The following is a 12,122-nucleotide window of genomic DNA, read 5'->3' as shown; positions in this document are numbered from 1 at the left end:
TTGATCTATAAAGTCAAATAAAAATGAAAAACCCATTGAATGATGGCGATTTATTAAATTTTTATTATTAGTTTAAGCAACATGTAAAATAGCCTAGTATTTTTCCTTTGTTGACTGGTTTATTACGATATTTGCCTAATCCTTGAATAATTTTGATCGCAGGGCGCGGAAACACCACCTGTAACCTTTGCTTCAAGACCTTCGCCTGCAACTCTGCCCTCGAAATCCACTTCAGAAGCCATACCAAAGAAAGGCCCTTTAAGTGCACCGTGTGTGAAAGAGGATTTTCCACAAAGGTAAGTGTTTAAGTAATTCTTAGTTAGCACTTATTTTTATCGGTAAATTAAACGTTTTGTCTCTTTTATTAGTATTTTTTTGTGTATGTTTTATGGATTATTGTGTGTTTTTTTAAATTTATTTTGTTTCTATATGCATGGTGTTTCTTATACATATTTATTCGTTCAAATGAAAGTGATTCGTCTGCAATTATTCACTACAAAATTGTATAGGGTGTTAGTGATTTTCTTCGTAAGTGAGTTTGCTAATGTCTGACGTCTGAATAACCAAAAGTTTTTTAGTATTCGCCTCACTAATTAGTTGTGTCATATAAGTAATATATTATATGTAAAGTGACAAGAAAAATAGACGTCTCACAACTGAGGAACCCTGGAAAAAGTAAGTATCAAGGTTGAGAAAGAAATGGAAAGGATATAAATATTGGTACAAGCAGACGTTAAAGTAAACGAAAACAACAACGATATAAGAAGAAGACATCGGGTTCACAAAAAAACAACAGAAAAGAAAAATGGACAACGCAAGAGACCATGAACCTCATGGATTTAAGACGAAAATATCAAACAAACCCAATATAATACAAAAGAATCAATAAAGTCATTAGAAAAAAGTACACAGAAACTAAAAAAAAACTGAAAAAAGAGATATCACACCCTTAATGTCCCTAAAAAAGTAAAAGAAATGACAGGTAGACACAGAAAGAGACAAGCAACAATTTGAAGAAATAATAGGTAACAACGAAATCATTATAGTAACTGAAAACAAACAGGAGAAATGAAAAGAATACATCCAGATACTTTTTGACGATGATAGACCTTGTTCTCCACTATCCACAGATGATCGAAGAAATGAAAAAGTTTCAGAAATAATTAAAGAAGAAGTTATTCACGCAGTAAAACCTCAGAAAAACGGAAAAGCAACCGGTCCAGAAAATATCAATGTCAAGGTTCTTACATTAATTGCAGACAACGAAAGTAAAAGCGTAGACTTGATAACAGCACTATTCAATAAAATATACGGTAAAGGTAACATACCATCACCCTCAAACTGGTCAACATTCATAACATTACCAAAAAACTATCGAATATTAGTAAAATAAGAAACTCTACGGTTTCGTTTTGATTATATCGAATATTAAGCTTGCTGTCTCACATCTTTAAAACATATCTCAGAATCATCCATAAACGAATTTACTAGAAGTTTGAGTTTCAGCTGAGTGACATTCAATTGGGATTTCGAAACGGATTGGGAACAGGAGAAGCTTTTTTTGAATTAAATGTGTTAACAGAATGATGTAGAGACATAAATGTAGATGTCTATGGATGTTTTATTGATTATAGGAAAGCATTTGACTGCGTCAACCATCAAAAGATGATCGAAATTCTGAGAAAACCTAGAATTGACGAACAAGATTTGCGAATTATTTCAGGCACTAGTACAGTTTAGAAGACCAAAAAGAAACATTTTTTCAAGAATTTTTTTCTCAGAACCTTTATTAGAAATGAACATAAAACTTTTTACATATTAATATCTAACTCTTAGAGACTACAAAAAATATATCTTTTTTTATTTATGCACGTACACTAATATTGTAAAGGGCGCAAAATTCGAGGCCTCGAAAAATGATGGCGGACAGTTAATCTCAGGATTGGGATATCTGAAACAAAAATATCGTACTGCATTTGTAAAAGGAAGGTTTCTTACGTGACAATTTACCACAATTTGACCAAAAAATAAAAAATAAATATTTTTTAACCATGAAAAAGTGAAGAAAAACGGGCGATTTTTCCACAAAAATTTTTCAAATTTCCGTAAATTTTTTTTTTGCGGAATTTTTCACTAACGGTGGTAAATTGTCACGTGAGAAACCGATCCCATCCTGAGATTAACTGTCCTCCATCGGAACTACTTTTTTTCGAGACCTCGACTTTGGCGCCCTCTACAATATTAGTGTACGTGCATCTTCTTCTTGTAGTGCCTATCCGTTTCGGATGTTGGCGACCATCATGGCAATCTGCACTTTGCACACTGCTGCTCTGAAAAGATTTGTAGTGGTTGTATTGAACCACGTTCGTAGATTTTTCAGCCAGGAAATCCTTCGCCTTCCTGGTCCTCGCTTTCCCTCTACTTTTCCCTGCAAGACCAGTTGCAGCAGTCCATATCTCTCACTGTTCCTCATGATGTGACCGAGGTATTCGATTTTGGCTGTTTTTATTTTGATTAACAGCTCTTTTTCTTTTTTCATTCTCAGCAAAACACCCTCATTAGTAATGTGGTCGGTATAAGATATCTTCAGGATTCGACGATAAAGCCACATCTCAAAAGCCTCAATTTTCTTGCAGGTGGTGTCTGTGAGAGTCCACGACTCAACTCCGTACAACAGTATAGGAAATATATAACATCGTAGTAATCTGACTTTTATGGGTATCGACAAATCATGACATTTGAACAACTTTGCCATTTTTTGAAATGCAGATCTTGCTTTCTCTATCCTACATTTGATTTCTATAGAATGGTCCCAATTTTCATTGACGTTCGTACCAAGGTAGGTGTATGTTTTTACTCTTTCTATTTGTTGACCATTCACACTGATTCGTCCAAATTGCTGTTCATTCTTAGAAATCATCATACATTTGGTTTTCTTAGTGTTTAGTGAAAGTCCGTATCTCTGACTGACTTCTGCGATTCTGCTCATTAACTCCTGTAGGGCTTCAGAACTGTCAGCGAATACCACAGTGTCGTCTGCGTATCTTATGTTATTGATACATTCTCCGTTAATTCTAATTCCGGCTTCAACATCATCCAATGCTTCTTGGAAGATTTCCTCAGAGTAGATGTTAAACAGCAGTGGGGATAGTATACATCCCTGACGGACCCCACGTTTGATTTTGATATCGTCGGATTCTCCTGCCTCTGTCCGGATAGATGATGTTTGATTCCAGTATAGATTGCTGATAATCCTTAAATCACAGGTGTTTATTCCAATATTGGTTAATATCTCCATCAGCTTGTCGTGCTTTACTGTATCGAACGCTTTATGGTAATCAATGAAACATGCATAAATATCGCAATTCACGTCTCTACATCGTTGAAATAGCACTTGTATACTAAATAGAGCCTCTCTTGTACCCACTGCATTTCGAAAACCAAACTGTGTTCGGCTGATTTTTTCTTCGCACAGTCTATATATCCTTTGATGTATAATTTTTAGAAATAGCTTTAAAATATGGCTCATTAAGCTGATGGTTCGGAAATCACTGCAGGATACGGACTTTGTTTTCTTTGGTAAAGCAACAAACGTCGACTTCAACCATGCTTTTGGTATTACTCCGCTTAAATATATGTCGTTAAATATTTTGGTTAGGCGTTGAGTACCGTCGGTGTCAAATAGTTTTATGAGTTCAGCATATGCATTGTCAGGTCCAGAAGCTTTGCCATCTTTTAGTTGTGATATTGCTCTTTCCACTTCACCTGATGTGATTGGTAAGTGGTCATCACATATGTAGGATGGAGGTTGTTCGGATCTAGTATCATCAAAAAGTTCCTGTATGTATTTTGTCCATATGCAGATTTCTTGATTTCTGTCTGTGATGATATTCCCCTGTTGGTCTCGCAATTTGCTAGCTGTGTTGGATTTCTGAAGACCAGCTGCTTGTTTCACCTTTTTATGCATGTTAAACGTATCATGTTTTTGCTCTAACGACTCTATCTCTTCACACTGTGATTTTAACCAATTTTCTTTGGCCTTTCTTATTTCAGTTCTTATTTGTCTCTGAATCGTGTTGTACATTATTTTGTTGTTTTTTGATTTTCTTCTTTCTTCCATAAGTTGTAGTATATTGTCGTTCATCCAACTTTTTCTCATCTCTTTCTTTACGTACGTGCATAAATGAAAAAATATATATTTTTTGTATTCTCTAGAGTTATATATTAATATGTAAAAAGTTTTATGTTCATTTCTAATAAAGGTTCTCAGAAAAAAAATCTTTTGGTCTTCTAAAGTGTACTAGTACCTTCAGAATAAGATTGGCACCAAAGGGCAATAATTAGCACAACGTCCGAAGATATCAGGATTGCGACAGGGTTGTGTCTTATCGCCGTTATTATTTAATCTGTATTCGCAATCTATATTCAGACAAGCATTAGATCCAGGTGTTTACTGATTACATTGGGAATATGGAGACAAAGATTAGCAAAGAATGCTTCTTTCAAAATTGAGGTTGTTTGACATAGGCGGAGACGCTTAGGCACGGCATATCCGTGAAGGAGATTAAAATTGATAAAACATAGGGAAAAATAAAACCCTGTTAATTTTCAAGATAGAAGCACCTAGAAATGTCAGTTCTGATTTGAAATTAAAAATCTCAAAACTTTTGTAGCAGTCCTCGTATTACGCTTAAAGAATTTGGTAAAAATATAAGATAAGGATAATTTCTTTGTATTGTCCCTATATAGCAGGGGTGGGCAAACTTTTTGTGGTAAGGGCCACAAAAAGTTTTTGCTCTATTACTGAGGGCCGCACAATTTTCAAATGTTATACTTTTTTTTACTATTAATTCTAATGTTGTTTAAATGACGTTCGCACTGTTCGCAGACATTTAGGCATGCTATCTCCCCCCCCCCCCCCCTTCAAGATATCTATTTTTCGTTCACATTGCTATTAGTTACTTATATATTTGAAAGGAAATTCCGTGATTCCGTGTGAATTAAGATGAAGACACCCCTATATTTCGGCTATCATACAGATTTTAAATTGACAGTTTACATTTTTTAAGACAGTCAACTGAAATTTAAATTTTAAACGCGGCCTACTGCGAATCCAGAAACAGGGTAAACTTTTGATATTTTGCTTAGCGTTAGTGATACCAGAAAAAGTTATTTGGAATAGTTATTCCAAATATTATAACCCCACATACCCAATTTCATGACCAAATTCGCACTTTTAGTTTTTTCAGTATTTGTACTCCAGATCCTAACGCTGGCCCGAGATGTATCTCGGGACAGCCAATTGTAGGTTTTAGGATCCTAACTACAAATACAGTAAAACCTCGATATAACTGGCTAATTTGGGGGACAGGATGTCCATTAAATCCGAAAGTCCGTTATATAAAAATAGGTTTAAAATCAATGAATTTTTTTGAAAATGTGCAGGTACTGTATTTGGAGACAGTGTACAAATCTGTACGTTAAAAAAGGAATCTAGTTTTATTTGCTACCTACTTTTTTACTTTTCTACCTCATCTAAAAACTTTCTGCAATATACTAGTTTGGTTGCCAAAATTATTTACTAATCCATGGGTTGAATAAGCGATGTATTTTTTGGCAGAATTATACATACAATTAAAGTTGCCATCTTCTGAATGACGAATATTTTCAGGATGATAAGCAGGAGTGTGGTCTAAAATGAATAAACATTTCACCTCTTTCGGTGGTATTTCCAGTTTCTTCTCTTGAAATTTTCTCACTGCAGGTACAAATTCTTTAAAATCCAATTTTTGAAAATATCTGTGATGAACCATGCCTTAATAGAACTATACCTAATGACCTAATATGAAACGGGCAGATGATGCATTATATCTTTGACAACTCTAGGTTTACGAGATTTGTCAACAATTATAGCAGTCAATCCATGCGATCTATCGGGATTAACATAAAGCAGTGCCGAGATCCTGTCATTCCTAATTTTTCTTTCAGAATTCGATTTTTCATATTTTTTTTTGCATTATTTTCTTTACATTTGATCGGATTTTTTGTCCGTTATATCCGAAGTCCGTTAAATAGAGGTCCGTTGTATCGAGGTTTTACTGTACTGACAAAACTAAAAGGAATTTTATCATGAAATTTGTAGGTCTGGATCCCGCGTACCAAAGAAAAGTTGATTAATAGCAAGCTGAAAACTTGTTAATAGCTTAAGGGTATCTAGTCGGACAATCTTTGATATATTGGAACACTGGAACAGGGGAAGCTTTAATTGTGGAACAGGTTAAAAATTTGGAACGTCAGATGTATTTTGTCCGACAGAACTTCCAATTGATTTGTTACCCTTTCATTAAACTCTCATGCAAAAATCAGACTGCTATTACTAACCAACATGATTTCTGTCATTTGACATGTTCCACTCATTAAAATGCCCAGTTGGTAATACACACCAGTCTGATTTTTGCATGAGAGTTTAATGAAAGGGCAACAAATCAATTTGAAGTTCAGTCCGACAAAATACATCTGACGTTTTCGTAGTCTGACGTTCCAAATTTTTAACCTGTTCCACCATTAAAACTTTCCCTGTTCCAGTGTTCCCATATATCAAAGTTTGTCCGACTAGACACCGTTAAGCTATTAACAAATTTTCAGCTTGCTATTAATCAACTTTTTTTCTTATGCGGGATCCAGACCTATTGGTATGTGGGGTTACAATAATATTTGGAATATAATAAATATTTATAACTTATAAAAAAACAAAAAATCTTTGAAATGATTTTCAAATTCCTTGAGGACCGTGGCAAATTACCAAGTTCTTCTTTGTAAACTTTTAACTTATTTTCTGGTACTTATTTAAATTATTTAATGATTGAAAATGAACTAATTTTTTTTCACTTTTTGGAGTTTCATTTTAAAAGAATTTAACTGTTATCATATTGTGTGCGTATTCAATTTTTGCCCTGTAATGTTATGCTTAAAATATTTAAATGTCCAGTGTAAACGCAAAATCATATGGATATTCAAAACTTAGTAAATTTAGAAAATTAAAAAATATGATTGTGATAGAATACATCAGTAGCTTTGGTTCCCAAAAATGCTATGAATTCACGATGATTTAATTCTCGTGAACGAATAAAATTGAAAAGAAAATTAACAACATTAGTTACAATTGAAATGACGTCGTCTACTTGCAAAATATTTGTGCACAATACCTGCTGATGACGCAGTGAAAAATAATAAATCATGTTCTGAAAATTGTTAATGAACATAATTGATAATGGTTTTTCATAAATAATATTAAAATCGGTATTAGTTTCTCGAATAAATATTAGTAAGTGAGCTGTATCGGTTCTATCAACACTTTCATCCAATGCAATTGAATACCACATCAATTTAGCTTCTAAAATGGATTTAGTTGTTTTTGTACATTATTATTCATTACTTCAAGTCTTCAGAACGATAGTTCTTCGTAATAAAATTCGTGATCTTCTTTTGGACATAAAATTGCTTCAACTTGCTTCCACTTGCTTCAACAAACTATCTTTTATAAATTGGCCATCTGAGAACAGTTTGTTCACTTTAATTAATTTTTGGGTAATTATAAAATTTGCTTTTGCAGTATCTTCGAATTCTTTATTTTGCTTCAAGAAAACATTTTATTCCAGTGACAAATTTTTTCATAATGTTTCAAAACTCTGTATCGGAAACCCTAACAATTGACCGCGATAGGTTGAACATTTGTGGAACAATCATTCTTTAAATGAAAATAATTCACTTTTCTCCGAGGGCCACAAAAAATGTCCAAAGGGCCGCATGCGGCCCGCGGGCCGCTCTTTGCCCACCCCTGCTATATAGGATGGTTTTTCAACAACCAATATTATGTTTAAGCTGAGACTGTATGTCAAAAATCAAGAAATGTTGATGTTTAGTTTGGCAACTTGCCAACGTCCAACGTCAACACGCCCTAGCGCAAAAATGCTAACTCTTCGTACCATTTAGTCCAAAAATATCAAATCGGTTATTTATTTTCCTTAAAATTTTCGAGACCGAGAAGAACGCTTGAAAAATTTTCAGCATTTTGTTCGACGATTAAAGTCAAAGAAGAATAATGATCGTCGACAAAATCATCTTTAACGTATAAAAAGAATCTCAATCAGAAATAGACCACTTAGACATGCGACATAAGTTATGTCTGGCTGAGAGCCAGCGTTTAATTTGAGATGTCTCCGCTTCTATTGTATGATTAAAAATAGATGAGACAATGTGACAAGTCAATTTTTCAATTATTACTGGTGAGGAAAGCGACATCATTTTCTATTGATGATACGAACTTATTTTTAATTAGCATGAAGAATTGTTGAGTGAATCATTTGAGAAACCCCATCAACCACAAGATCCACAAACAACCACGCTCATTTTTGAAATGTTATTGGAACTAATAGCATTCTAATAGCTTCAAACGTTTTAAAACTTTTCTTTTTCTTTTTTAAAATTTTTGTATGTGTTAATACTGATTCACCTCTGTAATATTATTTATCAAAAATTGGCTTATATTTCCAATATTGGTATATTTAAAAAATCTTGATGATTTGAGTGGGGCGTAAGGAAATGAGCGAGTCACAAAGTTTCACACAAAAAGCAAATATTTCGCGAAAAATATGTGTTTAATATTTTTTAAAAATCTATAGAATGACATTAAAACATGACCACCCACGGAGGTGGGGTGAGAGGTTACTATAAAATCTTAAATAGGAGCCCCCATTTTTTATTGCATATTTGGATTCCTTACGTAAAATAAGTAACTTTTATTTGAGATATTTTTTCGAATTATGGATAGATGGAGCTATAGTCGGAAAAATCGATTGTTGGAAATGGAAAATTAAATTAAAAATGGAAAGCCCCCACTAAAAAGGAAAACTAACAATCTCTTTGGTTTTAGCACCTAATCTTATTAACAACCCAATAGGTCCCTATAACACTCGATTAACTGCTAATTTAGCATACTTGCCTCTCCTATTACCATATTCAGATTTCTAATAAAAACAGTAGACAATTAAATGTTTCTCAAAAATTTCTATCAAAAATTTATGTTTTCTGTTAGAATAAATATATTTATAGATAAATAGAAAAAAAAATGGATAGGAGCATATTTGAAATTGGCTAAGAGGCATTGGTTCACATTGGTTTCTTCCGAAAATTTTCCCTGGAAAATATTTGCCGCCTGAAGAACCGTGGAAAATCCTACATTTTTGTCAATTTTGTTATTTATTTTTTGTAATATTTTTGTTCTACAATTGTCCCTTAACGTGTTCACAATAAGAAATAAATTTATAATACATAATAAATAACATAATAAAATAAATAAAAAACATAATAAAACAAATATATAAATTAAAAAAAAACATACATAATAAAATAAATTTTTATAAACCAATAACGGACTTTGCGATTTTTGTGGTTTATTCGGTATTTAAGGTACAAAAGCATAATATTCTTCTTTCAGAAAATGGATTTGTTGCTTAACGATTGAATTTTTAAATGTTCATTATTCAGACATATAGTTATCGAATGATCCTCGTATATAGTAGGGGTAATCGGGGGAATGGTGGCATGTGTGATAATAGTAGGATAGTAGCCAATATTAATATTTCAATCAACGATACATAGTACAGTCGGGAAAATGAAAGAATAGGGCTTTTCATTCACAGTCATTTGTTTTGAGCTTCTGTCATATGTCACATAATATTAATATAACTACGTCATACGTTATTGGTATATACCAATGATACAAACCAAAGACGTATGACGTAGCTCTATTAATATTATGTGACACATGACAGAAGCTCGAAACAAATGACAATCTATGAAAAGCCCATGAACGATCACATCAATCACTTATTTTGTATTTGCTATCTTTTTCTATAACAAACGTTTGTTATTTATAGAAAAAGGCAGCAAATACAAAATAAGTGATTGATGTGATCGTTCATGGGTATTCTTTCATTTTTCCGACTGTAGCCACACTAAATTTAAGGAATATTTAATTTAATGAAAGCAACTAGTGGCGCTATCTACTAACGGGTAGCTTAAGTAGTTAAGGTGCCTGCAAAAAATAGTAGAAGGGCCAGCGATTTCTAAAATTAAGGCGACCGACAATAAATTAAATTTTAATTGGTGAATTTTTCCTTATTTTCGAATAAAGATGAAAGTACAAAATGCCCTTTTTCATTTACTCCCTTATTTTGAAATAAAATATCCAAATAATTACAAAAACACTTTAGATAAAGCTTAGGAAGCCACCATTTCCTCGGTCTCCCATATGTTAGTACCAAAGTCGCAAAGAGATTCCTTTGAATTTTATTTCTATTGTTTTCTTAAGTCTGCTATATCACGTGTCTTCAATGATGTTAATAAACGTATTATAACATAAATTACTGTGTTTATCGAATTAAAATATTTATTGTCTGCTACATGTCAAGTCACATTTTTTATTGTCGCATGATAAACAGAATGAATCAAAATAAATAAGGCTGTTCAATAAGTTTTGTGTTTCGATAAGCAAAACACAATTCTATGGTTTGAAATACATTTTATTAGACAGTATAAAATATCAATACACTTGTTCCAACGAGATTCCAATTTATAAATTGCATCCCTGTGGGAATCTGGAAGGGCTACAAAATACGCTTTCACAGCTGTTATGACATCATCATTTCATGAAAAACGCTTTCCACGCATGAATTTTTTTAGGTACATATTTGTAACAAGTCGCTACAAATCTGATGAATATGATGATGCAACAATTGCTCCAACAATTCAAATTTTTTAATTCATGGAGATAAGCCATTGTTAAAATGCTGATATGACACTGGTGCATTGTCCTGATGAAAAACGATTTTTTTCTTCTGATAACCGGGTCTATTTTTTCGAATTTTTTCCTTCAGCTGGTCTAGAAGTTTACAATACTATCCAGAATTTATTGTTTTACCCAGAGGCGGTTCTAGCCTATGTAGTGTTCGTGTGCAGTCGATGCCCTGGCGCCCTTTGGCAGTGAAATCTAGAAACAAGTTTTAGTATAGTATAGTTGATCCAAAAGATGGCATAACCCAGACATCCAAAGTGAAAGTTATCCTTCAACACCAAATTGTTCTATATGGTCCACACAATGTCCAGAAAAAAGTCACACCATTTTGAGCGTCGGGTTTGGGGGGAGAGGGGGAGAAATCGGTAAATTCGTAGTTTTTTAAGTTTTTCGCCAATATTTCTAAAACTATGCGGTTTAGCATGAACAACCTTCTATACAAAATTATTCTACATTAAATTTGAAATAAAAAATGGCCCTATGCATAATCTTTCTAAAATGAATGGTTCCAAAGTTACGGAGGTAGTATAGTATAACTGGTCCAAAAAAAGGCCTAACCCAAACATCCAAAGTAAAAGTTTTCCTCCAACACCCAAATGTTCTATATGGTCCACATATTGTTCAGTAAAAAGTTACACCATTTTGAGTGTCCGGTTTGGGAGGGAGTTGGGAGAGAAGCCGGTAAATTAGTAGTTTTTTTAAGTTTTTCATCAATATTTATAAAACAATGCTTTAGCGTAAACAATGTTATATACAAAAATGTTCTACATGAAATTTAAAACAAAAAATGTTCTATACATAATTGTTATAGAATCAACGGTTCCAGAGTTACGGAGGGTGAAAGTCGGGGTTTTCGATACTTTTTATATTTTTTGGGCAATATTTATGATATAACTATACCAAAAACCCAGACATCCAAAGTGAAAGTTATCCTCCAACACCAAATTGTTCTATATGGTCCACATAATGTTCAGAAAAAAGTCACACCATTTTGAGCGTCGGGTTTTTTTTGGGGGGGGGGGAGAGGGGGGAGAAATCGGTGAATATAAAAAGTGTCGAAAACCTCCACTTTTCACCCTCCGTAACTCTGGAACCGTTGATTTTATAACAATTATGTATAGAACCTTTTTTGTTTTAAATTTTATGTAGAACATTTTTCTATAGAACATTCCTTACGCTAAAGCATAGTTTTAGAAATATTGACGAAAAACGTAAAAAAAACTACTAATTTACCGATTTCTCCCCCATCTCCCCCCCAAACCGGACG

At 33.2% G+C, this 12,122-nt stretch overlaps 1 protein-coding gene across 5 annotated transcripts in view; it reads left to right on the top strand.

Moving 5' to 3' along the window:
- The window catches only part of LOC114349435 (homeotic protein spalt-major-like), a 499,984-nt gene that overhangs the window by 446,601 nt on the left and 41,261 nt on the right, over positions 1–12,122 (top strand). For all 5 annotated transcript variants that reach the window (XR_007696687.1, XM_050644745.1, XM_028299810.2 and 2 more), the window contains one exon: positions 163–296. Coding sequence is in view for 4 of the 5 variants with exons in the window: in XM_050644745.1 (XP_050500702.1) it covers positions 163–296 (134 nt within the window). In the remaining variant the exon portion in view is untranslated. The remainder of the gene's footprint in view (positions 1–162; positions 297–12,122) is intronic.

This window comes from Diabrotica virgifera, chromosome 1 (genome assembly GCF_917563875.1).
Source record: "Diabrotica virgifera virgifera chromosome 1, PGI_DIABVI_V3a".
In the NCBI taxonomy this organism is placed as follows: Eukaryota; Metazoa; Arthropoda; class Insecta; order Coleoptera; family Chrysomelidae; genus Diabrotica; species Diabrotica virgifera.
Note: the sequence above shows the minus strand (reverse complement) of the source record. Positions and strands in the feature narration are given on the sequence as shown.